General features: G+C 32.1%; 3 protein-coding genes across 6 annotated transcripts; 1 reads left to right on the forward strand and 2 right to left on the reverse strand.

Moving 5' to 3' along the window:
* Positions 1 to 18,961, reverse strand: LOC109807360 (mediator of RNA polymerase II transcription subunit 18). Of its 4 annotated transcripts, XM_083076587.1 has the most exons (13): positions 18,802 to 18,959; positions 18,453 to 18,556; positions 18,255 to 18,314; positions 17,625 to 17,686; positions 16,673 to 16,735; positions 15,453 to 15,569; positions 14,241 to 14,410; positions 13,904 to 13,964; positions 3,333 to 3,383; positions 1,762 to 1,861; positions 1,216 to 1,273; positions 769 to 1,125; positions 1 to 249 (listed from the first exon to the last, which is right to left on the reverse strand). In XM_083076587.1, the coding sequence occupies exons 9-13, from the start codon at positions 3,366 to 3,368 to the stop codon at positions 147 to 149; spliced, it is 654 nt and encodes a 217-aa protein (XP_082932713.1). In that variant the 5' UTR covers positions 3,369 to 3,383; positions 13,904 to 13,964; positions 14,241 to 14,410; positions 15,453 to 15,569; positions 16,673 to 16,735; positions 17,625 to 17,686; positions 18,255 to 18,314; positions 18,453 to 18,556; positions 18,802 to 18,959; the 3' UTR covers positions 1 to 146. The 4 variants fall into 4 exon arrangements, 3 of the variants coding, with proteins under 3 accessions (XP_082932713.1, XP_082932714.1, XP_082932712.1); XR_014434484.1 differs by lacking the exons at positions 1 to 249; positions 769 to 1,125; positions 1,216 to 1,273; positions 1,762 to 1,861; positions 3,333 to 3,383 and adding exons at positions 9,984 to 10,099; positions 10,186 to 12,881 and having other exon boundaries at positions 18,802 to 18,961; XM_083076586.1 differs by lacking the exons at positions 1 to 249; positions 769 to 1,125; positions 1,216 to 1,273; positions 1,762 to 1,861; positions 3,333 to 3,383 and adding an exon at positions 10,152 to 12,881 and having other exon boundaries at positions 18,802 to 18,961.
* Positions 4,166 to 10,889, reverse strand: LOC114916466 (uncharacterized). Its single transcript, XM_083076009.1, has 4 exons — positions 10,576 to 10,889; positions 10,230 to 10,494; positions 10,015 to 10,155; positions 4,166 to 9,939 (listed from the first exon to the last, which is right to left on the reverse strand). The coding sequence occupies exons 1-4, from the start codon at positions 10,887 to 10,889 to the stop codon at positions 9,157 to 9,159; spliced, it is 1,503 nt and encodes a 500-aa protein (XP_082932135.1). The 3' UTR covers positions 4,166 to 9,156.
* A 3,175-nt stretch (positions 18,962 to 22,136) lies between the features above and the next one.
* Positions 22,137 to 22,817, forward strand: LOC145958918 (uncharacterized). The gene has a single exon (XM_083076589.1). It carries the CDS (start codon positions 22,137 to 22,139, stop codon positions 22,815 to 22,817), a length of 681 nt encoding a protein of 226 aa, XP_082932715.1.
* The last annotated feature ends 943 nt before the right edge of the window (positions 22,818 to 23,760 follow it).

The following is a 23,760-nucleotide window of genomic DNA, read 5'->3' on the forward strand; positions in this document are numbered from 1 at the left end:
TTAGAACAATCAAATTGCGCGTGTATATGATCGATCATAAAGCAAATAAGCAATGAGAAGGCATGTTCCAATGTCAATTTTCACATGTTCTAGTCTCTTTATTGCATTTAAGCAAGTGTGTTTACAAAGATAACATTGCAGGCATACTACAACGTCGTACCCCCACCATCAGACATTAGAGCTGCAGCAGCTGCAGCAGCGGTAGGAACAACACCGGTTGAAACGCCTGGTTTGGACAGGTGGAGAAGCCTGGGAATTTCACACCAAACAGTCACATATACCAATGATCTATGTCAAGGAAAATAATAAGAGGTGATAACTGTTAACTAAAGGTGTGTTTAGATAAACTTTTCCAGAAGTACTTCTAAGAAATAAAAATTAAAAAGAAAAAATAAAATAATTTTTCCATAAATTAAAGTTTGTACATAAGTTAATATGTAGAAATTATCTCATATAACTTTTCTAAAATCTTATTTTTAACTCATACATGGATTACTTTTAACTTATAGAGAAGTTTATTTTGATTTTCTTTTTAATATTTTTCTCTCTTATAAGTGATTTTGAGGAAGCTTATCCAAATAAACCTTAATTCTAATATGACAGTAAGACCTTAAACAATCATGACTGAGTGATATAAAACAAGCATGAAGGAAAATTAACAAAACAGTAACACCTCCCAATTACTAGCAATATATTAAGATTCCTCCAGTGCAAAGATTTGTATAAAAGATTCTTAATATGCAATTGAGAAAGAAAAAAGATACTTACGGTGCAAGGTATTCACAAAAGGATGACATAGCAGTAGCAACTTCAGTATAGTTTTCAGAAGTTGCGGGTGCTATTACTTCAACCATCTGTATACCAAGTGTTACTGGCACGGCCTCATCAGTTGCGTGCAGCTTCAGCATTTTATTGATTGATGCAACCGTCACAGTGATTTGTGCACCCCTGTAGAAATTGAAGGAAAATCCCACTCTCAGCAGCTCATGGTCAAACTTGTACCCCAGTGCATAAAACAAGCGAAGTGCATTCTTGCTTGTTTTGCTTTCCACCATTGACCTAACTAGAACAGAAACTTGCTCTGCACCTGCACCCCTCATTGCACCACCTACATGTCTAACACTCCTGAACAAATCATCAAGCACATTAAATGTGTATATGGTTGCGGGAAAAATTTCTAACAAGTGATTAACAGTAAAGTTGCAATTGATTTACCATGAAGGTTCAGATTGCTCTAGATCACACAAGAGTCGAACCTCTGAGGCTACAGTACCTATAGAAAAAGTCCATATAATCATGATTAATTGGAGAAAGGTTAAAATGATATACTTTTAAAAAACGAAAATTTACACCAAAAAATTCAAAAACTAGAGGGAATCGTTAGATTTGAAAACATTTCTTCTCTATGTTGAAGATGCAACACAGAATAACCCTCATCTTGGACAAACATAAATTTCTTCGGAGAACAGAAACAATAAAACGAAACCATGAGATGTAATCTGAAAGCCAATACAAAAGAGCATAATAGGTCGTAAAAGGAGCATGAAGCATGCCATTTGTACGATAGTCCACAGGAAATGCTAAAGACTACACTTGATGGACATTTGAGGAACAAAATAACACAGCTCAAGGAGCCAAGTCACATCAAAATGTTTTGTTTTGTTTACTGTTTGGTGGTCAATGCATAGCATAAATCCATAACAACAAAAATGGAAATATTGTTGGCCACAAAATAGCAAAATATTCAAATAAAACACTCACCCAGATGTGGACCACTCTTAAGGCATATTTCATGTATCCTCAATCGTTCTCTCTGAACACCACATAGTCCTTGAAGAAGAATCTCTAGAGCCTCAACATGCTGCAAAAGATAACAAAACATTAATTGCCATGGTTGTCTCACACAGCCTTTCCACAGAAAGTTTCCTTCTGAAAAAATGTAATACTAACATAACATATCTTGATTATCTTAACACAATTTATCTTGAATATTTGAAATCCTAGTATTTGAAAACTGTGAGAAAAATTGACTATTTATGTATGCTAAGCCTATACTCTCATATATTAAACTTATTATACTCGATTATTAGTGTGATATTTGAATACTTCCATGAAATAACAAAATATTTTGGCTCATGGCATGCAAATGTTCAAATAAATACCATCTTGTGATAATAGAATTGATTCTATGGAGCTTACAACAGGTCATTATTTGCGTACCACATTGACATGTTCAGATAATTGAATAATTGGTTCTATATGTTAGCTTCTCAAGCTTGGATGTTAGCTTCAAATAAGTTTTTGCTAATAAATGATCAACCCTTTATCAGATAAACATGATAGAAATACTATAACTACTTGTGCAAGGAAACAAGAAGTTCCATGCATCTTTATTTAGTAAAAAATGCATAACAGTAAAGATACAAGCAGAATTTTGCAGTTAAGCCTTTACCACATGTTTAAAGCATCCAAAGTGAGTTAAGGGTACACTAGTGACCGGTGACAACTCACTAATAAAAGTGGAAAGATAAAGGAGGGGAACAGGGAACTGTTGCTTCACCAAGAAAGATCAACAGAAGGTGCCAACCAAAGGAACTATAAAAATCACCCCAGCAACTTGCTTTGATAGTTCCTTTGGTATGGCACTACAGACAGATTTAGGATTAAAATAAACAATTTTTTTTTATATATTTCAATATGGTTCCACTCTGCATTTCAACAATGATTATCACATTCAAGGAAACACACCCAAGGTGTGGGGGACTACTCAAACCATGCAGATAATGTGACATAAATTATATGAAACTTATTCTTTTGATTGAAAACATGTTTGGATACAAGTTAGAAGTGCTTTTGAGAGATTCTTTATTGTAAAAAAAACTCCTTATTTTAAGTAGAAAAGCTCTCAAAAACACTTCTAATCATGTAACCAAAAAGGCTCTAAATTCATTTCTTCTATGGACTTAAGTTTTCTTCTTTGTATTTATTTTAAGGAAGGGGTTCATTCAGGTGGCTACGCAATATTTTGCCTTAGTGCCACGCCATTTGGATTACTAGAACGTTAAGTTACCTTTCATGGGTAGAACTCAAATACTAAACGCAAGCAACACATGAGAAATCATGGTCAACATTCTTAAAACAAAAGGGAAAATGGAGATTATGGCATTGGCATTAACATGAAGCACAATGAACTATAAGAGCAGATCTAAAACTTCAAACAGCAAGAGACCAACACGAACACGAACGCTAAGCCAAATCAATTTAATTCCATAACATCTCCCATATAGTTCAAAGAAAGAGCAATTAACATTTCAAAGAAAACAGAACCTCACCTGAGTCTCTATAATTCCCTGAACCACACATTCCATATCTGCTACGCTCAGCTGCATTACACAAGAGATGCACGTATTATCCACACAATTTAACACATGCGATAATTCCTCCAACATTTATATAAATAAAAAAAAAAAAAGAACGGTAATTCATTCTGACACAAAATTGAACACACAATGACCTAATACATAATCTAAATCATTCCAATCCTTGAGAAAATAATAATAATAATAATAATAATAATAACACACTTGCTAAATCACGCATAATCAACCGACTGTAATTTCGCAAAACGTGACATAAAAGAACAAAAGAATCAGAGACAATAAACATTCACAAGCATCAATTTTCGTTCTCTGATTTCATTTATATTAGAAAGCTATGGCTAATCGGCAAGGATGCAACAGAATACGAAAAGAATGATGCGAAAACCCCAAACTCAAAGCATAAGAAATGTGAAGGATTGGTGTTCACAAAAATTAAAATACAAAGTTAATTGACCTCTTTAGTTTCTGCAGTGATGAACAAGAAGAAGCCTATGTGCTCTTGCGATGATGGAGATTCTTCAATATTCACAAGTAACGATCCGTTACACGAGCACCTCGAGTCAGGTATATGAACTTCTTTCGGTTTTATGATACGACGTCGTCTGTGCTGTTACTAGTGTAGTAGACTCGGCCTTCTATATGGCTCATAAGTCATAATTACCCTTCTCTTAAATTCAATAATTTTACATTTTTATTCTTACTTCTTACCTTATGGAAAACAACTCAAAATTGTGTTTTAAAAAAACTAAAACGCTTGCGCACTCTTCAAAATATGTAAGTTTGTGTCTGGGTAAGGAATTTTAAAATTTTAGATAATTTAAAATTCTTTACTTTTAATTGAAATTCTTTTATTGTTTAAATATTTTATTTAGATGGAGTAATTTCAAAATTTTGGATTTAAACTATTTTGTTTGGATATAATACTTCAATTTTCACATAAGCAACATTTCATTTTTAAATATTTATTCAGGAAATTAATATTTAATTTTAAACTTTATTTATTGTCTAAAAATTAATTAAAAAAATAAATATTAGTCTATTTTTAAATATTTTATAATTGAATTTTTTTAAATAATATTTAATAATTAAAAATTAATTTTAACATTAGACAATTTTTTATAATTCAAAAATAATATTAGACATTGTATTTAATTATTTTTTTTTATGAATTTACAAATGCACTTTATTTAACCTTAACTGCTCAATGTAGTCTTCTTTTGCATATAAGGAAGATTAAGGAAACTATGTGATTTCAATTCATTATTATGGGCGCTGATTCCTTAATAGAATAATTATTATGATATCATGCTACTAGCCTATTACACTCATAAGTATATATAAATGATACATACAACCACAAATATGATTATTTTAAATTCTTCTTTTAAGTAAAAAAGATTAAGTTTCTTTGTTTTCTTATTAGATTAAGATTTTTTGTTTGTATACTATATTAAAAAAGAATAATGTAGTACTTCATTTGTCTCATAATAAGTGTTATTTTAGAAGAAAAAATAAGTCACAAAATAAGAATCTTATTGTTAGTTTTTCAATGCAATATTAATTATCTCCTTTCTATTTATACCACTGATAATATTATATAGAGAGATGTTTTTATGTTGTATTGTTTCTATAAAAAAATTATTTATAAGGTTAATTTTGTAAAATCAATATTCTCTCTTATCTATTATTAACTTTTTTATCTATGTAAAATAATTTAGGATGTCACTTATTATGAGACTAAGGATTTATAAGCTATCATTAATATGTGAGCATTACCTAGGAAAAAAAGGTATGAAAAAGATAAGAGTGACAATCAACTAGTTGATTAGTGTGTTGGATGAGCTAATGAGAGAAAGAAGATAAACAAAAGAAAGTATAATATCATTCTAATTTATGTAAGAAAACTAGTAAAACAGAAATTTAATAAACATTTTAAGGATAAAAAGAAATAAATATAAAACTACATATGAAACAATGTTAGAACCAAAGACATAAAAGTCTATTTTCATAAAGTTTTGATGATAACAAATTGAGTCTAAATACTTTTCATAAAAATAATTCATTAATTTATTTAGATTTATGAAAAAATTTACATAAAATTCAATCCATTTAAAGTAATAAAAAAAAAGGCATACAATCCATCCATCAACAATTTTTCATGGATGGATATTCAATCCATCCATAAAAGTAATGTTTTAAAAATTAAATAATATTTTTTGAAATATTTTTTCACTTTTTTCTTTTTAAGTCATTTCCTTCTTATATAGTCTTTTAAAATTCATAAGATTTTTTTATATGTTAAAATAGTCTTTTAAATCTCAATCCAATAAATATCTCATATTAACCCAATGGATTTTGAAAAAGTAATGGATGAATCAGTAACCATCCATAAAATTCGATGAATGGATTGAATCCAATTTATTTTTATTTTTATTGTAATTGATGAATTGAATAAATTTACTTGTTGATGGATCGAATGGATGATGAATGATGAATAAATGGATTCATTGCCACTCCTACTTTTTATACACAAGGATCCAATGATCTTTGTCTCATTTTTGTAAGGTTGAATTAGGCCTAAACTCACATACTAAGGTGGTATCAGAAATATCCTAGACTCACTTTATAGGGTCACCCACCAAATTTATCTATGTATCAAGCCTAAAAGTGTTGCGTGAGGGGGTGTATTGGATAAAACTAAAGTCTCGTTTGTCCTAATCATTAAAAATAGTTACTCACCATTTATCCATACACCAAGTCTAATAGTGTTAGACTTGAGGGAATGTATTGAAAAAAACTCAAGTTCCAAGAGATTAGAGAAAGGACAAACAAATAGTATATAAGTGAAAAGAAAACCCTCATCATACAAGCCGATTTTGCAGGGTTGAATTAGGTCTAAACCCATATTCTAAGACCCTTAGGACATGTTTAGATAAGTTTCTCTATAACCACTTTTAAAAGAGAAAAGTAGGAAGAAAAAGGAATATAAGCTTCTCCATAAATCAAAAATAGCTTATGCATAAGTTAAAATAAGACTTTGGAAAAGTCAATAAAAGATAGCTTCTACTAATTAGCTTATGAGTAAGCTAATTTTAACTTATGGAGAAACTCCTTTCATTTTGCTTTCATATTTTTCTCTCCTATAAGTGCATTGTAAGAAACTTACTCAAACAAGTCGTAAGTGTTATGTATATGTGTAGTAACCCAATTTCGTCCGAGAAATGTCAATTTTTGTTTAAAAAAATAGCAAAAAAGGTATGTACAAAAAAGAATAAGAAAGACAAAAATATAGAAGGCAAATGTAACACCTCATTTTTTATATTTTTATGGAGGGTAATTTAGTAATTTTGATATGATTTTAGAAGCACAGAACGGGCTGTTCCAAAACTGGAACGGGTCGTTCCAACCTTCAGAAAAAGCCCTAAAATTTCTAGGCGGGAACGGGCCGTTCTGGATTCAGAACGGGCCGTTCCAACCTTCCAAAAACAACTATAAATTCTAGCCCGGAACAGGCCGTTCCCAAACTGGAACGGGCCGTTCCAACCTTCAAAAAAGAACTATAATTTCTAGCCCGGAACGGGCCATTCCCAAACTACCAAATGACCTCTATATTCTAGCCCAGAACGGGCCGTTCCGAAATTGGAACAGCCCGTTCCGAAAATGGCCGTTGTGAGTAAAATTGCAACCCCGAAACAGGCCGTTCCGGATTCAGAACGGGTCGTTTCGGTCCCTCCTGAAAGTCTATAAATAGCGGACCTTGCCTTCCCAAAACACAACTACACACACCCCAAACCCACACATCTCCACCTTGGACCAGAGAGAACCCAAAGGAAGAGACTAGCAAGTTACCACTTCTGTCACAAACAATTGTGAGTACATTGAACTCACTTCTTTTATTATTATTATTTTTTATATTAATAATATCTGTCATTAGTCTTTATTTAAATCCAAAATGTGATTAAATATCAAAATATAATGTTACAATATTTAATGTAAATATCTGAAATTATTGTATTAGAAATTTTATTAGAGGAATGGTTAACTAGATATGACATTTTTTTAACCTTTGAATTTAAAGTACAAGTTGTGACAGCTTATCCTTAAATTTTTTCTCCAAAAAAAGAAAATGTCCAATTAATAAATTTTTTAACATCATAACTTCTCTAGCAATAATTATAATTAAAATTTTATTGAATTGACTTTGGTGTACACCTTAGTCAATTTTATATTTTTAGGGTGAATGAGCTGAGACAGTTCAAAAATCCTACATTTTACAAAAATAAAATTTAATTAAAAAATGTTAATACACAAATATTTTCTACCAAAGAACTACGTGACTCTGATTCTTCATTACACATGAAGATACGTAGGAGCAAGAAATAAATCTTGTCGAGCCAAAAAATAAAAAATATATTATCCTCCTTTTTATATAACAATAATAATTTTAACCTTTTTTCAATGCAATAATTTAAATTAGTTAAATAAAATATATTTAATCATTTTAGTGAGATAAATATTTTATAAATTATAAATAATTAGTTTAATTAATTAAAGATAATCGTCTTAGGATGAACGTTGTGAGGTGTTAATACCTTCCTCACACGTAATCGACTCCCGAACTCAAAATTTGGTTTTCGTAGGCTATTTTCTATCTTATGGTTTTTCCAATGTTTTTCCGTAAAAAAAAACAACATTGGTGGCGACTCCGCTGGGGACTATTTTTGAGAGTCAAGCCTATAATAATTAGTTAAATTAATTAATAATTTTTAAAAAAAAATGTTTATCTCACTTTTATTTTATTTTAATTATTTTTTTGTTTATGTCTCTTATTTGTTGTTTGTATTATTTGCTTGATTTATAAATATACATTGTGTAATTTGAACTTTAGGGTAGAAGAATTTTATTTTCTACATCATATGTGTAGTGTTTTGTAGATTGGATAGTGTAAGATTGCTCCCTTCACACACTTCACTTGCACAATTTCACAAATGTTTATGAGTGGGGTCCTACGCCCGGACTTGAGTGCAACTTATGATAAGTCAGAGGTTGAGTAGTAATAACCTTCTTGATGAACATCTTGTTTGGTTATTATGAAGGCCTCACCTAGAGTTTGATCCTTTCAAGGGTATTATCATCTCTAATAGTTTACCTATTATTGTGACTAATATCCTAAGAAGGGTTATTGGCTCTAGGAACCTGTGCTAGAACTATAGTCCCACCCTTTTGAGAGGAACACATTAGTAGCGCTACAAGAAAAATCAGCATTATCTACGGAAAAAATCCGTAGATAATGATGAAAATCCGTAGATAACTGATAATTATCTACGGATTATCTATGGAAAAAAATCCGTAGATAATAAGGTCGTAGATAACGTTATCTACGGAAAATTTTCCGTAGATAACGTTATCTATGAATTTTATCTACGGATATAGAATTTATCTATGGATGCGTTTATCTACGGAATATATCTACGGATACGTTTATCTACGGAAATTTCCATAGGTAATTTATCTACAGAAATTTCCGTAGGTAAGTTATCTACGGAAATTTTCGTAGATAACTTATCTACGGAAATTTCCGTAGGTAACTTATCTACAGAAATTCCCATAGGTAACTTATCTACGGAAATACTATGTAGCAATTAAAACAATGCAAATATCAAGTGATTACTACGAGAAACAATATATATTGGTTTTATATAAATATTAATTAAACATTGATGTTACAATTGAACATGATATTTGCCTACTCACAATTTCTATAATAGATATAATCCTAGTCAGACGAATCAGAATTCTCATTATCCATCTCCATTTCTTCATTGTCCTCTTCGGAATCATAGTCTTCAAATTCTCCTTCTTCATCATCATAATTTTGCTCCAAATCATTGTCTTCAAATTCCCCTTGTTGAATATGTTCTTCCAAATGAACTGGTTGTATCTCGGATGGTTCATCTTCTTCTTCAACAAGAATTTGTGAATCTTGGAAGCCTAAAATAGGTTCTACTTCTATGACTTCATTGACATGTGACACTTGGTCTACTTGGTACGGTACATCGTCCTTCACATGACATTCTATACGACCTCTAGGCTTTGTTTTAATTGGCACACACCAACCGCGTTTATCTATTCGTGATGTTGGATATGGGACATAATAAACTTGCCTTACATTACGAGCAATAATAAATGGATCATATGCCACATATCTTCTATCCATGCGAATATTGACAACATTATATTTGGGATCTACTCTTGTACCTCTTCGTGATGGATCATACCAGTCACAATAAAATAACATGACTTTCTTGGGAGAACTTGAACTATTGTACTCTAGTTCATATATGTCTTGGATGACCCCATAGAAGTCATCATCACCTCCTTCAGTAAGCCCTTTGACATAAACTCCACTATTTATTGTCTTTTTACCTTGACTCCATTCATGGTTATGAAATTTATAGTCATTCACATATAGAGTGTGCCATTCTTTAACCTCGATGAACGGACCAAGTGATAATTCTCTCAAGTGTTGGTTTCTGACGCTTATAGGTTCATTGTAAACCTACAATATTCAACAAAGTATTTGTTATGTTTTATATAAGTAATGTTAAAGTAAAATAAATTTTATGCTACGTACATGATCCTTAAACCACTTGGGGAAATCATCATGTATGCGAGAAGGAGCTGTTGATTCACTTATTTGTTCTAATTGTAGGAATGAACTATCAAAAAATATGAATGAGGAGGTCAGTTCAAAAAGAAAGTTTGATTTACTATACTACAAAATCAATTGTTGGAAAATACTGACTCAAGATATGGTTTAACTTCTGTACAATTGATCTAAACATGAACATGGGCTGACTTCCATTGTTGCTGGCTTAACCAATGAGATTTTTGCTTCCCAGAATGACGAGCTGGTTGATTAAATATGGACAACGATGATGGACACCTATCACTTTCAGTTTCCAATTCATTTCTACAACTTTGCGATGACAACGTGGAGTTGTGGAAATAATGAGAACAAAAATGAGTTGTTTCGCGGTGTATGTAAGATGCACATATCGATCCTTCAACCCTCGCCTTATTTTTCACTGATCGCTTAGAATCTCCCATAAATCTATAAAATTATATGAATAGGTTAGGGTTCATAAACATTGAACAATACTAGTTATACACAATAGTATGATAATTGTAGTACCTTTCAAATGGATACATCCACCTATATTGAACTGGACCACCAAGTCGTGCTTCATATGCAAGGTGAATAGGTAGATGTTCCATTGAATCAAAGAATGCGGGGGGGAATACTCTTTCCAATTTGCAAAGAATAATTGGAATGTTTAGTTCCATCCTATCCAAATCCTCAACCTTCAATGTGGTAGAGCACAAGTCTTTGAAGAAATGACTTATTTCAGTTAGTGGATTTAAAGCATGCACTGGCAATGAACTGAATGCAATAGGAAGTAAACACTCCATGAAAACATGGCAGTCATGGCTTTTCATGCCATGCATCTTTCCCTTTTCGACATCAGCACATCTTGCCAAGTTGGATGAATAACCATCCGGAACTCAGAGTTCTTTTATCCAGCGACAAAGTATCTTTGATTCCTCTATAGGTAAAGTGTAATTTGCTTTTGGCTTTAACATTTTCCCATTCAGTTGCAATTTCATTTCCAAGTCAGGTCGACTACAATACAAAGTTAGGTCCATCCGTGCCTTCTCATTGTCTTTCGTTTTACCACTGACATTCATAACAGTGTTCAATATGTTATCAAAGAAATTCTTCTCAATGTGCATCACATCAAGATTGTGTCTCAAAATATTATCTTTCCAATAAGGAAGATCCCAAAATATACTTCTTTTCCTCCAATTATGTGACTCCCCGTATCCTTGTAACCTAGGCAAGCTAGGATTTTCTGTTACTAAAGGTAAATCCCTAACTCTTTGCCAAACTTGATCGGGTGTCAATGTAGGTGGTAGCGCATCAGTTTCAACCTTGCATTTTATAAACGCTTTTCTGTTCTTCCTGAATGCATGATTGGTGGGTAAAAACCTTCGGTGTGAGTCAAACCAACAATTTTTACCGCCATTCTCTAATGTAAAGGCTTTAGAATGCTCCATGCAATGTGGACATGCCAATTTACCTTGAGTTCCCCAACCAGACAACATGCCATATGCAGGGAAGTCATTAATAGTCCACATTAATGTTGCCTTCATCATAAAATTTTGCTTCTTTGAAATGTCATAGGTTTGGACACCAATCCACAACTTTTTAAGATCGTCAATCAATGGTTCTAGATACACATCAATAGCTACCTTTGGATTTCGTGGACCAGGTATAAGACAAGTTAAAAACATAAATGGTTTTGTCATGCACATTTCAGGGGGAAGATTGTATGGGGTTACAATTACCGGCCAACAAGAATAAGGTGGAGTTGTTGATTGAATGTATGGATTAAACCCATCTGAGCATAAACCAAGTCGTACATTGCGAGGATCGGCTGCAAAATCTGGATACACTCGATCAAAGTGCTTCCAGGCTTCACCATCTGAGGAATGACGTAAAACACCAGAGGTACTTCTATTTTGATAATGCCAACACATATGCCCAGCTGTTTGCATTGATGCAAACAGTCGTTGTAAGCTTGGAATTATTGGCAAATAAAACATCGTCTTCACTGGAACTAGTTTTTTTGTGCTTGATCCGGTGTTGCGATCACGATATCTTGGCATATGACAAAACTTGCACTGCAATAATGCACCATCATTTTTCCCATAATCATTGTCATAAAACAACATGCAGCCTTGTATGCAACAATCTATCCTTCTAGCACTCAGTCCCAATTTTGACACTAATCTTTTAGCGTCATAGTAATTTTTGGGCAAACATCTATTCACAGGAGTCACATCCAACAACATTTTTGTTATAAAATCGACGCATTCATCGGGAACATTCCAATTAGACTTGCATGCTAAAAGTCTTACACACATTGATAACTTAGACTATGATGATCCCTCATACAATGGACAATTTGCCTCAGATAAAAGATTGTAAAATCTTTGTGCTTCTTCATTCGGAGGCTCTTCCACGTTATTATTTTCTAGTATGTCAAATGCCCCATGTTGCCTAAGAGCATCACACATCATATCATGCATTGAGTTAGAGGTTTCACTTTCGGTCGCATTTATACCAATACTTGAAGCACCTATGAGATTATTGTCAACATTTTCCATCTCTTCACCATGATCAGTCCAAATGTAGTAGTTCGGCATGAACCCATACTTGAAAAGGTGAACCTTCACAGTATGAACACCATCAATCTTTGTGGACTGACATTTAGCACATGGACATCTAAGTTTCCCTTCATTAATATAGCTTTGTTGTTGACAAGCTATTCTTATAAACTCTTCAACCCCGTGTACAAAAGATTCCTTTAAACCTCTTCTCCCCATATACATTCTATCATACATCCATTGACGACTTGCTGGGATAGAATTCATGTTCTGTATATTTATAACATAAATATATTAGAACATGGAAAGACAAAGGTGTTGGAAAGGAATTCATCTTCTATATATTAATAACATTTAAATATATTGTCATATGCCCTTTGCATACCAACGCTATATTCAAATCTGTTGGGGTAAACTGGTTTTTAACCAGTTTAAAGTCATTCAGAACCATGTGCCCATGCAATTGGGCAATGCTATCTTAATGTTTTATATTATACTATTATTTCATGTTTTATATTATACTATTGTTGGAATTATGCAAACCAGGCTACCATAGTAATTCCGTACAGTACTTCATTATTAATATACACATATTTGAAATTAGCTTCCACAAATATATGTTAAGCACTTCTAGTCGAGCAAACAACAGTGAACATTCACAAATCTGACATGAACAAGCAAATTTGAGATTGGTAAAATGGCATCCTAGTGGTCCAAAAAGAGAAAAGTATTTTTGCATTGAAAAAGTTCATGGCAGACCACCAAAGAAAATCCACAAGAAAAGGGAAGAAAAATACCTATCATGTAGCAAGTATATGTGCAGTTAACCTATAAAACAATTCCGGTCTTCCTATTTTTAATTAGGCAATTCTGGTTTCCCAATTTTGATCCAACCATCAAAATATCTAACAACTCAGATTCGCCACAGATTAAAACAAAATAAAAAAATAAAAAAAAAACAACAATTTCTCTTCGATTATCAACACAACTACACAAGCACCAGCAACACAACTCGAAAACAAGATCCAATCAGAAAAAAAAAATGTAACAAAAAACTGCATAACAATAATTAAAAATGAAAACCAGCACCAAAATATCTAATAGCAACTCAGATTCAAAACAGTCAAACAATTCAAATCAAATAAAATAAATAAAATAAAATCCACTTCAACAATCAACACAATTACACAAGCACCAGCAACAAAACTCGAAAACAAAATGCAATAAAAAAAAATGCAGCAAAAAATTGCATAACAATAATGAAAAAAAAATGTGTATAATTGTATAAGTACCTGAAGAGTTGTATATACGAGGAAACCGATGAAGAATAGTACTCTGGTTTAGAAGGTGAAACTGCGAGAATGAGATATTGACATTATGCACAAAACAAAACTGAACAATTGCAATCAAGTTCACAAAAGACACAAAACAAAAGTAAAAAAGAAAACAAATTCTGGGGTGATGAAAATGTGGATGGATATATCATCTAGATAAAGTAAAACTGAATTCATCTTTTCTTTATGTTTTCCATTAAATATGGTACACAAAAGTTAAAGCTATTCATTATTTGTGATTGATTGTAATTTAAAAAAGAAATGCATACCAACTTTGTCCAAAGAAATTTTTTACCTTAATAAAATGAGACTCGGGAGGAGTGCTTGCGGTTTCTTGAACACAGATTCCAAGTTGAGATACTTTTGAACATCTTATTCTGGCAGCATGACCAAATGTAGCAGTGCTATTGGATGTTTTCGTCTCTCCTATTTGTGGATTACATGCGAACTTGGGAGACTTGGATTCTGTTGTATCAATAGCAGTCTTGTTACATTATGCAACATGGTTCAATATAAATTTTTAAACAAGTTCAAAGAGGTTTTATGTACATATACATTTGGAAACAATGGGCAAATTTAGGAATATGTCATCATTGTAGCCATTAAAGTCTTTCCTTCGAATTTATAACAACTGCATTTTCAAGGACTCTTACTGCACGTAACTGATGGGAAAATCAGAAGCTACATGATGTCCGTCTAGTGAGATGTAATCAGAATCACACACCAGTTTTTTTTTTCCCCATTTCTAATATCATGAACATCAGATTATTCCACATTGGCCTCCTTGAACAGCAAGCCTCCTATCACTAAAGTATATGTGCAAAAGAGGGATATGGACTGTGAGAAATCAACAACATTGATCCTGCACACTTAAAGTTATATGTACAAATAAAAATGGATAGTGATTTATATACAAATTCTGGTTTCTTCTAATTCTAATACTTTTATAGTGATCAATCTAAATATTACTTTCTCATGATCCTGAATATTGTAACCAACATTAATTTAGCTATTAAACATTGATTTTCCAACACCCAATTGTAACCAACATGTGTCAATTCGAGTCAAAAGGATTTGGATCTCTTAAACATTTGTTCTTAGGTTCAATTCTGGCAAAAATACCATATGGGAGGGCTCCTGTTTTATCCTAAAGGTATATCAAGGACTAATTAAGGAGGTAGCAAGTGGAAATTACTATTCTTTCTAGCACCATATATAATACTAAGAAGAAACAACACACCCCTGTGCAACTAGAAAGTTAAAAATGACAATTCTGGAATCTGGAGGATTTATGTTTCTAGAAAAAATAAAATTATAAGTTCTCCCACCTTGGCAACATCCAAAGATGTACATTGATTGACCTATTTGTCACACTATTCTATATTAACAGCTGAAATCACCAAAAAATGTTTAACACTGTACTACCATGATCTAAAAGAACTTAAGATCATTTCCGGTTAGATGCCTCAATCAAATTAACAAATTGGGAATGGAAATTTTCACATACCAAAAGTTGGTATTCTGTTTGAGAAATCCTGCGACCTCCTTTTATTGCAAAGTGAGCACAACTACAATACTTTCCTTTTCTTCAGTACAGATCAAGGTACAGATATCCTAAGTCACCCTGAAATGATTTTGAGTCTCAATGTGAGAAATGATTAATAAAAAAAAAAAAGAAACATTATTGGTTCCAATCATCATTATCAGAATTACAGAGAAGCATTGATTGTGATTGCAGTTTTCATTCCAATCGTGAACCACCAGCTGAATCAGAGAGAAGCATTGATTGTGATTGCAGTTTTTTATACGGTCTGTCATGTTGTGAAGATGTATGTATGACTACCAAATTATTTCATATCTCTTTTCTGAAGTTATTGGGCTATGTGTTTTTGTGGTGTTGTCTCTTAAATTTCCTGATACAGTTATCTAAATCCACATATAAATAAGTAATGTCAACATAAATTTGCAAGAAGTGTATGAGCAACTTAATGAATCCCCTTTAAGATTGATGAACTGTTTCTGTGTTTTAGGACTCTCAAGCGCCTTAGTCTACCTAGCATACTCCCACCTCAACTGGCTAAGCTACCTTTTCTCCAAGAAGTATATGAGCAACTTAAATACGTTACTTATAGTTTCTTACTGAAAAAAAATTGTAATGAGTTTTCAGAAATTGATTTGGTTTCTTTCCAGATATAAACATTTTAAATAGTTCAGTGACTCTTTGATTTTAGAATTTCCAAAAATTTCCTTATGTGGACAGAGATTTTGCATACAATTGGTTCACTGGTTCTATTCCAAATGAATGGGCTTCAATGAAATTAGCTTCAATGTGAGTCTGAATCTTTTCCAACTACTGCAAGCATTTAATAAATTCTTATAATTATTTAAAAAATAAGTATAAATGATTTTTACATTACATACTTTTTACTTTTATTTCCTTAACTCATTTTAGGAGTACTTATTAGCATTTTGCTTTGTATATCATGGATTCTTCAAGAATTGGAGCAGTACAAATTAAGGGAATGATTGAGTTATAAAAATTAAAAGAGAACAGAATAACTAATAAGGACAAATGAACTGCTTCAAAATAGTTCCAAAAAATAGTATCAGACAAGATAAACATCAAAATTCAATTTGATTCTGTTCATACAAGATAAAACTGTCCTACCACAAGTAATTATAGTGTAATTGAATTTCCTGAACATAAAAGTATCTTCACAAACTTACCTTGCATTTTTGCTTGTTCAGCATATAAGTTCCACCGTACACACCACTCAAACGTGCAAATGCCTTAAGGAAATCAAAGAATAAGTTAGTTCCTGAGGGTGATGATTCCATACTTTTAGCTTAATGGCTTTGAACTAGAAAATTAAGTATAAATTGATAGTCTGGTTTTTTATTGGCTATGAAATTACAATTTTAATTAAGTATTAAGCGAATTGGATAGGAGAGGTAGTGCAGAAAGAACAAAAGAAGAGTACCAACTCATTTGAATTCGTGAGGTATGCCAAATTTTGGAGGCATTGGGGAGTGGGACCCATCTAAGAAATTATTTTCAAGGGTTGAGAGAGAGAGGTGGAAAGGGTTTGTTTTCCATTCTGTTTACAACAATTTATATTGCATAGCTTTAAACATACAAAGAACCTGGCAGGTTTTATGATAGTAACTCCATTCTTTTTGTTTCCAGACAGATACGAGGGTCAAAGTTTTCCAAGAATACCAATTAAATATATAGTTTGTGTTTGATTGCAGAGATTTCGGTGAAAAAGACATTAATGCTGTGAAATGAAAAAAGCAGATTCCATTTCTGTCTTAGGCCATAGGTTCTAATGAATACATCATCACACATACTACATTGCATATAATAATCCATACGCCACAACCCTCGTTGTACTCCCCTATAAATTCTTCACCCTCACTATACTACATATTCTCAAAACTAAAAAGGTGTTTCTTAAAGAATTATCATATTCACATAAGAGGCCAATTTTATTTTTTTTATCGAATTGCCAGAGTATGCTGGACTCATTCGTGTGATTCTCAGAGAAAGTTACCAATTATAAATGTTCATTTGGATGTAATAATGTAATAATACAATTTATGGAAGAGAGCCTAGTCCTAATGTTTCTATAGTAACAGGGATAAATACAATATTAAAGTAATTGAATCCTGCATTTACCTTTGGGTTCTTTGAAGCGATTCAAATCTTGTTTTCAGCTTCAACTATTCACGGTAGCTGCTCTGCTACAAATTAAAAATAAAAAGAATTGCAAGATGAAACAATAGTAAAGAAAAACTAATACATATTGTGATGTAATTATTTATAGTTTTCTATATGAACATTGAGACAGCAGAAAACATAAACATTAATAGACAAGATATATTTATCTACGACCATAAGAAAAATAAGAAGCTCTATAAGCTAAAACTATTTTATGCATACATTAAAAATAAGACTTTGCAGAAGCTAATAAGAAAAACCTTCTACAAATTAGCATATGCATAAACTAATTTTAGCTTTTCTTTCTTATTTTTCTTTTCGTAAAGTACTTTTCTGCAGAAATCTATCCAATTAGACCTTTAGAGTCCGATCGAATACAAACTAGGACTTCTTTTAAAATCTTCTCTACTAAAAAAAGCTCTTTAATTTTAGCAGATAATAAACTCTTGAAAGTTGTTACAAGTTTGTATCCAACAAGACTTTTATTATATTTACTTATAAATGTTTGTAAAGAAGTTTATCCAAACATGTAGTAAAACTTAAAAGAGTTCAATTGCAGGCAAAGATAAACAGAGACAAGAAAGGCACCTGTTTTTGGCGATTCAATATATCAACATTGGAAGACCTGTCCAACAACATTGAAAGAACCTGCCCAATTTTTTTATTTATTTTATTGTTTTAAGAAAGCACCAGCATGATCAAAACACAAAGCAACAAAAACACAACACCACTGAAATCCAGAGACAAGACAAGACAAAGGAATCAAGGAACAGGAACAAGAACAACCTCGATCCGACCATTGGCAGCAGCTACATGCAGAGGAGAGAGCCCGTGATGACCAGTGGTGTGTTCGAAGAGAGTTAGGAACTGAAATGTAACTGAAAATGTAACTGAAATGTAAAACATAAAATTAATTAACATCTTAGAAGGCATAAATGGACATTGAGATGCATAAAATAAGAAAGGGGGAAGTTGTAATTTAGTGAATGGGTATCTTGACTCCTAAAAACTAAAAGATATTTGTGAAACATTGTAATGCTATTCGATTTTGCATGAGAGTTCCTTGATTTTGACCCACAAAAATGCAAATATTACTTCACACTGCACACGACTCCACCTGGAACATCAAACTTACCGAGAAGAAGTGCCGCCAAGATGCAGAGTGCTTCAAGAAGGAGGTGCTTCAAGGAGGTGCTTCAAGGAGGTGCTTCAAGGAGGAGATGCAGAGTTAGGGATTAGGGATTAGGGAAGTGAAATGCGGGACTTTCGTTTTCCAATTTGTATGTTTATAATAATAATATCCGTTTTAAATTTTAAATTTTAAATTGTAAATTATAAATTACAAATTATAAATTTATAAATCTTTTAAAAATAAGAGAATCAAATTTAACTTAAAAAATATTAAATAAATTATATGAATTATTATATAATATAAGAAATATTTATAATTAATATAAATAGAAATATAAATTATTAATTGTTATATTAGTTTTTATTTGTTAAAAAAATTCAATCTTTAATTTGTTTCTTACATTTAATAAAGTAAAACTGAATTCATCTTTTCTTTATGTTTTCCATTAAATATGGTACACAAAAGTTAAAGCAATTCATTATTCTAAAATATATTTTAATTAAAAATAATTTTTTGGTAAATAAAAAGTATTATAATAAATAATTAAACTAAAAAAATAAACTTTATAATGATTATTTTTTTTAATAATGTTAAATTAAATATTTTAATTATTTTATAATAAATAAAAATAAAAAGATAAAAAAATATATTTTACCTACAAACGGAAATATCCGTAGATAACTTATCTACGAAAATATCCGTAGATAATATTCCGTAGAAAATTAAATATTATCTACGGAAAATATTTCATAAATAATATTTCGTAGATAATTAAATGTTATCTACGGAAAAATTTTCATAAATAATATTCCGTAGATAATAATAACTTTTCTTGTAGATTCAAGTCAGGTGATGGAAACTTAGCATGAGGACAGATCAAGGGTACCAACTGCAGTGGTTTTAGAATAAATATGATTGAGGACATAACTATCAAAAGCTTTTATTTTAGAATATTCAATTCAATATATATACCTTCACCATCATCATTGGCTCACAGAAAACCACCAAAACATACTTCACTAATGGAATCAAGTAAAGTGTACAAGACAAGTAATAATGATCCAAGAATGTCTTCATTTCCACTAATAGGACAAAAGGAGCCTTTCAAAACCTAACACTGAAGGTGTATATAATGGACTTGTTCTAACATCACCAAAGACAACACCTAGTGTATGAAAAGCCAATACAAATTTCTTACCCACATTGATATCCATTATCCGGCAACGATATTTAATGAAGACAAGAAACAAAAAATAATAATGTGTAGATGTTGATGTTCACGACTATATAATCTCACGATGAATAATTAGACATCTTAAGGTGTGAACAACAGGTACAAGCCCATGAGCAAATATAATACATTTAGGAATTGTAATAGGAGTCTCAGGGCATGTAGTAAGATACTTGTGTTTGCCCCGTCAAATAAAAATCCGATGTCAAGAATTTTATAAATATTTATGAATATTTATGAATTATTTTAAAAATTAAAAAAAAGATACTATTGTATATTAAAGATAAACAGTTGATATTATTTTTTGAACTTGTAATTAATGATAATTTTTTAAAAATATTAAAAATAATATAAAAAATATAAATTTTAAATATGAATATTTAAATAATATTATTTAGTGGATATTTATGGATTTGGGTACTATTGTATCCATTCTCGTTCCATTTATAAGTAGATAAAAAAATATTCATATCCATTATTCACAAATATTTATTTAGATTATTTATTTATTATTTATGATGAATTTTATCTGCAGATAGTTATAAATATGAATATTTTTGTCATCTCTAATTAAATACATTAGCAAATTATATAGAAAAATTTACAGAATTTCAACAAATGGAATAACACTCAAAATTATGTAAGACTAAAATGCAATCAGAACTCAACAAAAGGAATATCATACCAGAAGATGAACGACAAGAAATATAAGCATCTCCTAGAGCTTGTAATGTATTGTAAGGTCATCATTCAGATTTCAATGCACAATTGCACATGATAATTCAGTCATGTTGGGATTTCGATTAAGATTTAAGATCATGAAGCAGCTACTTGGTTTAATTTTTTCTGACCACATCATCAATCAGCATAGTAATTAAACTTTCACTGTGTTTTGGGCCGCGAACGAATACTGCAGGTTTAACCATGTTAAATTCCATGCCTAATTTCTAACCTTGTTTTCCATCTGTGAAGAAGATCATAACACGAAATTAACGATCACAATATTTAATTTTCAATTTAAATGTTTTTCCATTAGACTACTGTCATAAAAAATCTGAAATTGCTAGGTTTAACCATGTTAAATTCCATGCCTAATTTCTAAGCTTGTTTTCCATCTGTGGAGCAGATCATAACACGAAATTAACGATCACAATATTTAATTTTCGATTTAAATATTTTTCTATTAGGCTACTGTCATAAAAAATCTAAAATTGCTTTGAATAACTCTTTTTGAACGGATGAGATATTCGAATGATTCGATTAACTTAATTCCTGAGATATCCCATCATCACGTGCATTCACTAACAGTAACTTCTAGAAACACATCATCACGTGCCCTACCTCCTTTAAATTCACCTCATGCCTTTACACACGCCCAACTTTACACACACCCAACTTTAAATTCACCTCATGCCTTTACACACACCCAACTTTACACATCATCAATTAATCTGTCAACAGCTGTGATTTTCTTAGTTAGTGATCTTGTAAGGTCTCTGTCCTAAACAATGACCAATCTTATGAATTATGAAAAATTAAAAGGACAAGAGATTCAAATCAAAATGAAAATCAAAACTACGTAACTGTAGAAATGACTTCATTTTACCGTTTGATAGGACTATTCGATGTATTAGATATTATTTATATTTCATATTTGTAAGTGTTGGAATATAAATTGATTTTGTATGTTAGGCTTAAAAGATAAAAGTCCAATATTAGCAAAGACCCAAATAGAATTCTAGAAAATCTTATCTAAAAGATTCTAGAATGATGTACAAAATATTTATAGATGTTTATCCATAAGATGTTTCTAGAAAAGTTTAGAATTGTAGGAATGTTTTAAAAAGTTCTAGAGAATGAATTATAGCCCTTAGATGAATGTTGTGGTGGCAAGATCCTAACCATTGGTTAAGGAGGTGCCACTAGTATAAATAGGGGATGGTTGTATCATTTGGATGCAAGCCAAAAAGTTTAGAAGCATTCAATACAACAAGCCTTTCCTTCTCTCAAAATCTTCCAACCTCTCCCAATCTTAAACACTTCCTTCTAGCCTTTAAAAGTTTCCTCCCAACAAAGTGGTATCAAGAGCCATAAGATCTTCAGAGAAATGGCAAATACTGGAGTTCCTTTTCAAGTCCCGATGCTCACCAAGAGCAACTATGACAATTGGAGCTTAAGGATGGTAGCTCTCCTTGGTGCACATGATGTCTGGGAGGTGGTCGAGAAGGGCCACACCGAACCAGAGAATGTAGAGAGTCTTTCTCAAGCTCAAAAGGATAGCTTGAGAGACTCAAGGAAGAGAGACAAGAAAGCTCTCTATCTAAAATATCAAGGATTAGATGAAGATACTTTTGAGAAGATTTCCGGAGTCAAGACAGCCAAGGAAGCATGGGAGAAGCTCAAGATCTCTTACAAGGGAGCAGATCAAGTAAAAAAGGTACATCTTCAAACTTTGAGAGGAGAGTTTGAAGCTTTACATATGAAGGAAGGTGAACTAGTCTCCGATTACTTTTCGAGAGTTTTAACGGTTACTAATAACCTAAAAAGAAATGGTGAGAAGCTAGATGATGTAAGAATTATGGAGAAAATTCTTAGATCATTGGATCCAAAGTTCGAACATATTGTCACCATTACCGAAGAAACAAAAGACTTGGAGGCCATGTCAATAGAGCAACTTCTTGGTTCGTTGCAAGCTTATGAAGAAAAGAAAAAGAAGAAGGAAGAGATCGTGGAGCAAGTCTTCAAGGCACATGTTGATTCAAGAAAAGAAGAAAATGCACACAACTAATCAAGGCGAAGTTATAATCAAGAACAAGGACGAGGGCGTGCATATGGATATGGACAAGGACGAAGGCCTAACAATAATAACCAGAGAGGAGAAAGCTCTAACAGAGGTCGTGGGAGAGGAAATCCGAATTCAAGGTATGACAAGTCACGAATCAAGTGTTACAATTGTGATAAGTTTGGACATTATGCTTCTGAATGTAGAGCCCCTAACAAAAATAAAGTCGAAGAGAAAGCCAATTATGCTGAAGAAAGGTGTCAAGAAGATGGTACCTTGCTATTGGCTTATAAGGGCCAAGATAAAGGCGAGGATAATCAGTGGTACCTTGACAGTGGAGCAAGTAACCATATGTGTGGGAAAAGAAGCATGTTCGTAGAGCTTGACGAATCAGTAAAGGGAAACGTGGCTTTTGGAGATGAATCAAAGGTGGCGGTGGAAGGAAAAGGTAATGTCCTCATCCGACTAAAGAATGGAGAACATCAATTTATTTCCAATGTATATTATGTGCCAAGCATGAAGAGCAACATCTTGAGCTTAGGACAACTCTTAGAGAAAGGTTATGATATTCAACTTAAGAATAATAACCTTTCTATAAGAGATAACACAAGTAGATTCATTGCAAAGGTGCCAATGACGAGAAATAGAATGTTCGTGCTCAACATTCAAAGTGATGGCCCACAATGTCTCAAGATGTGCTACAAAGACCAATCGTGGCTTTGGCATCTTTGATTTGGCCATCTTAATTTTAAAGGATTAGAGTTGCTCTCCAAGAAGGCAATGGTGAGAGGGTTGCCTTGTATTACTCACCCCAACCAAGTCTGTGAAGGATGTCTACTTGGAAAACAATTTCGATTGAGTTTTCCAAAGGAGTCAGACTCAAGAGCTCAAAAGCCATTAGAACTCATACACACAGATGTGTGCGGACCAATCAAGCCAAGATCACTTG

Source organism: Cajanus cajan, chromosome 6 (genome assembly GCF_000230855.2).
Source record: "Cajanus cajan strain Asha chromosome 6, NIPB_CcT2T_4, whole genome shotgun sequence".
NCBI classification, from domain to species: Eukaryota; Viridiplantae; Streptophyta; class Magnoliopsida; order Fabales; family Fabaceae; genus Cajanus; species Cajanus cajan.

Bases quoted from the DNA above. Each gene is read 5' to 3' on its own strand.
- LOC109807360 (XM_083076586.1), bottom strand. From the start codon at position 12,368: ATGTGTGTAAGACTTTTAGCATGCAAGTCTAATTGGAATGTTCCCGAT.
- LOC145958918 (XM_083076589.1), top strand. From the start codon at position 22,137: ATGGCAAATACTGGAGTTCCTTTTCAAGTCCCGATGCTCACCAAGAGC.
- LOC114916466 (XM_083076009.1), bottom strand. From the start codon at position 10,889: ATGCATGGCATGAAAAGCCATGACTGCCATGTTTTCATGGAGTGTTTA. The intron at 10,156-10,229 runs GTTCATGTTTAG...TTGATTTTGTAG, and splicing joins AACAATGGAAGTCAGCCCAT to TATAGTAAATCAAACTTTCT. The intron at 9,940-10,014 runs GTACGTAGCATA...TGAATATTGTAG, and splicing joins CCAAGTGGTTTAAGGATCAT to GTTTACAATGAACCTATAAG.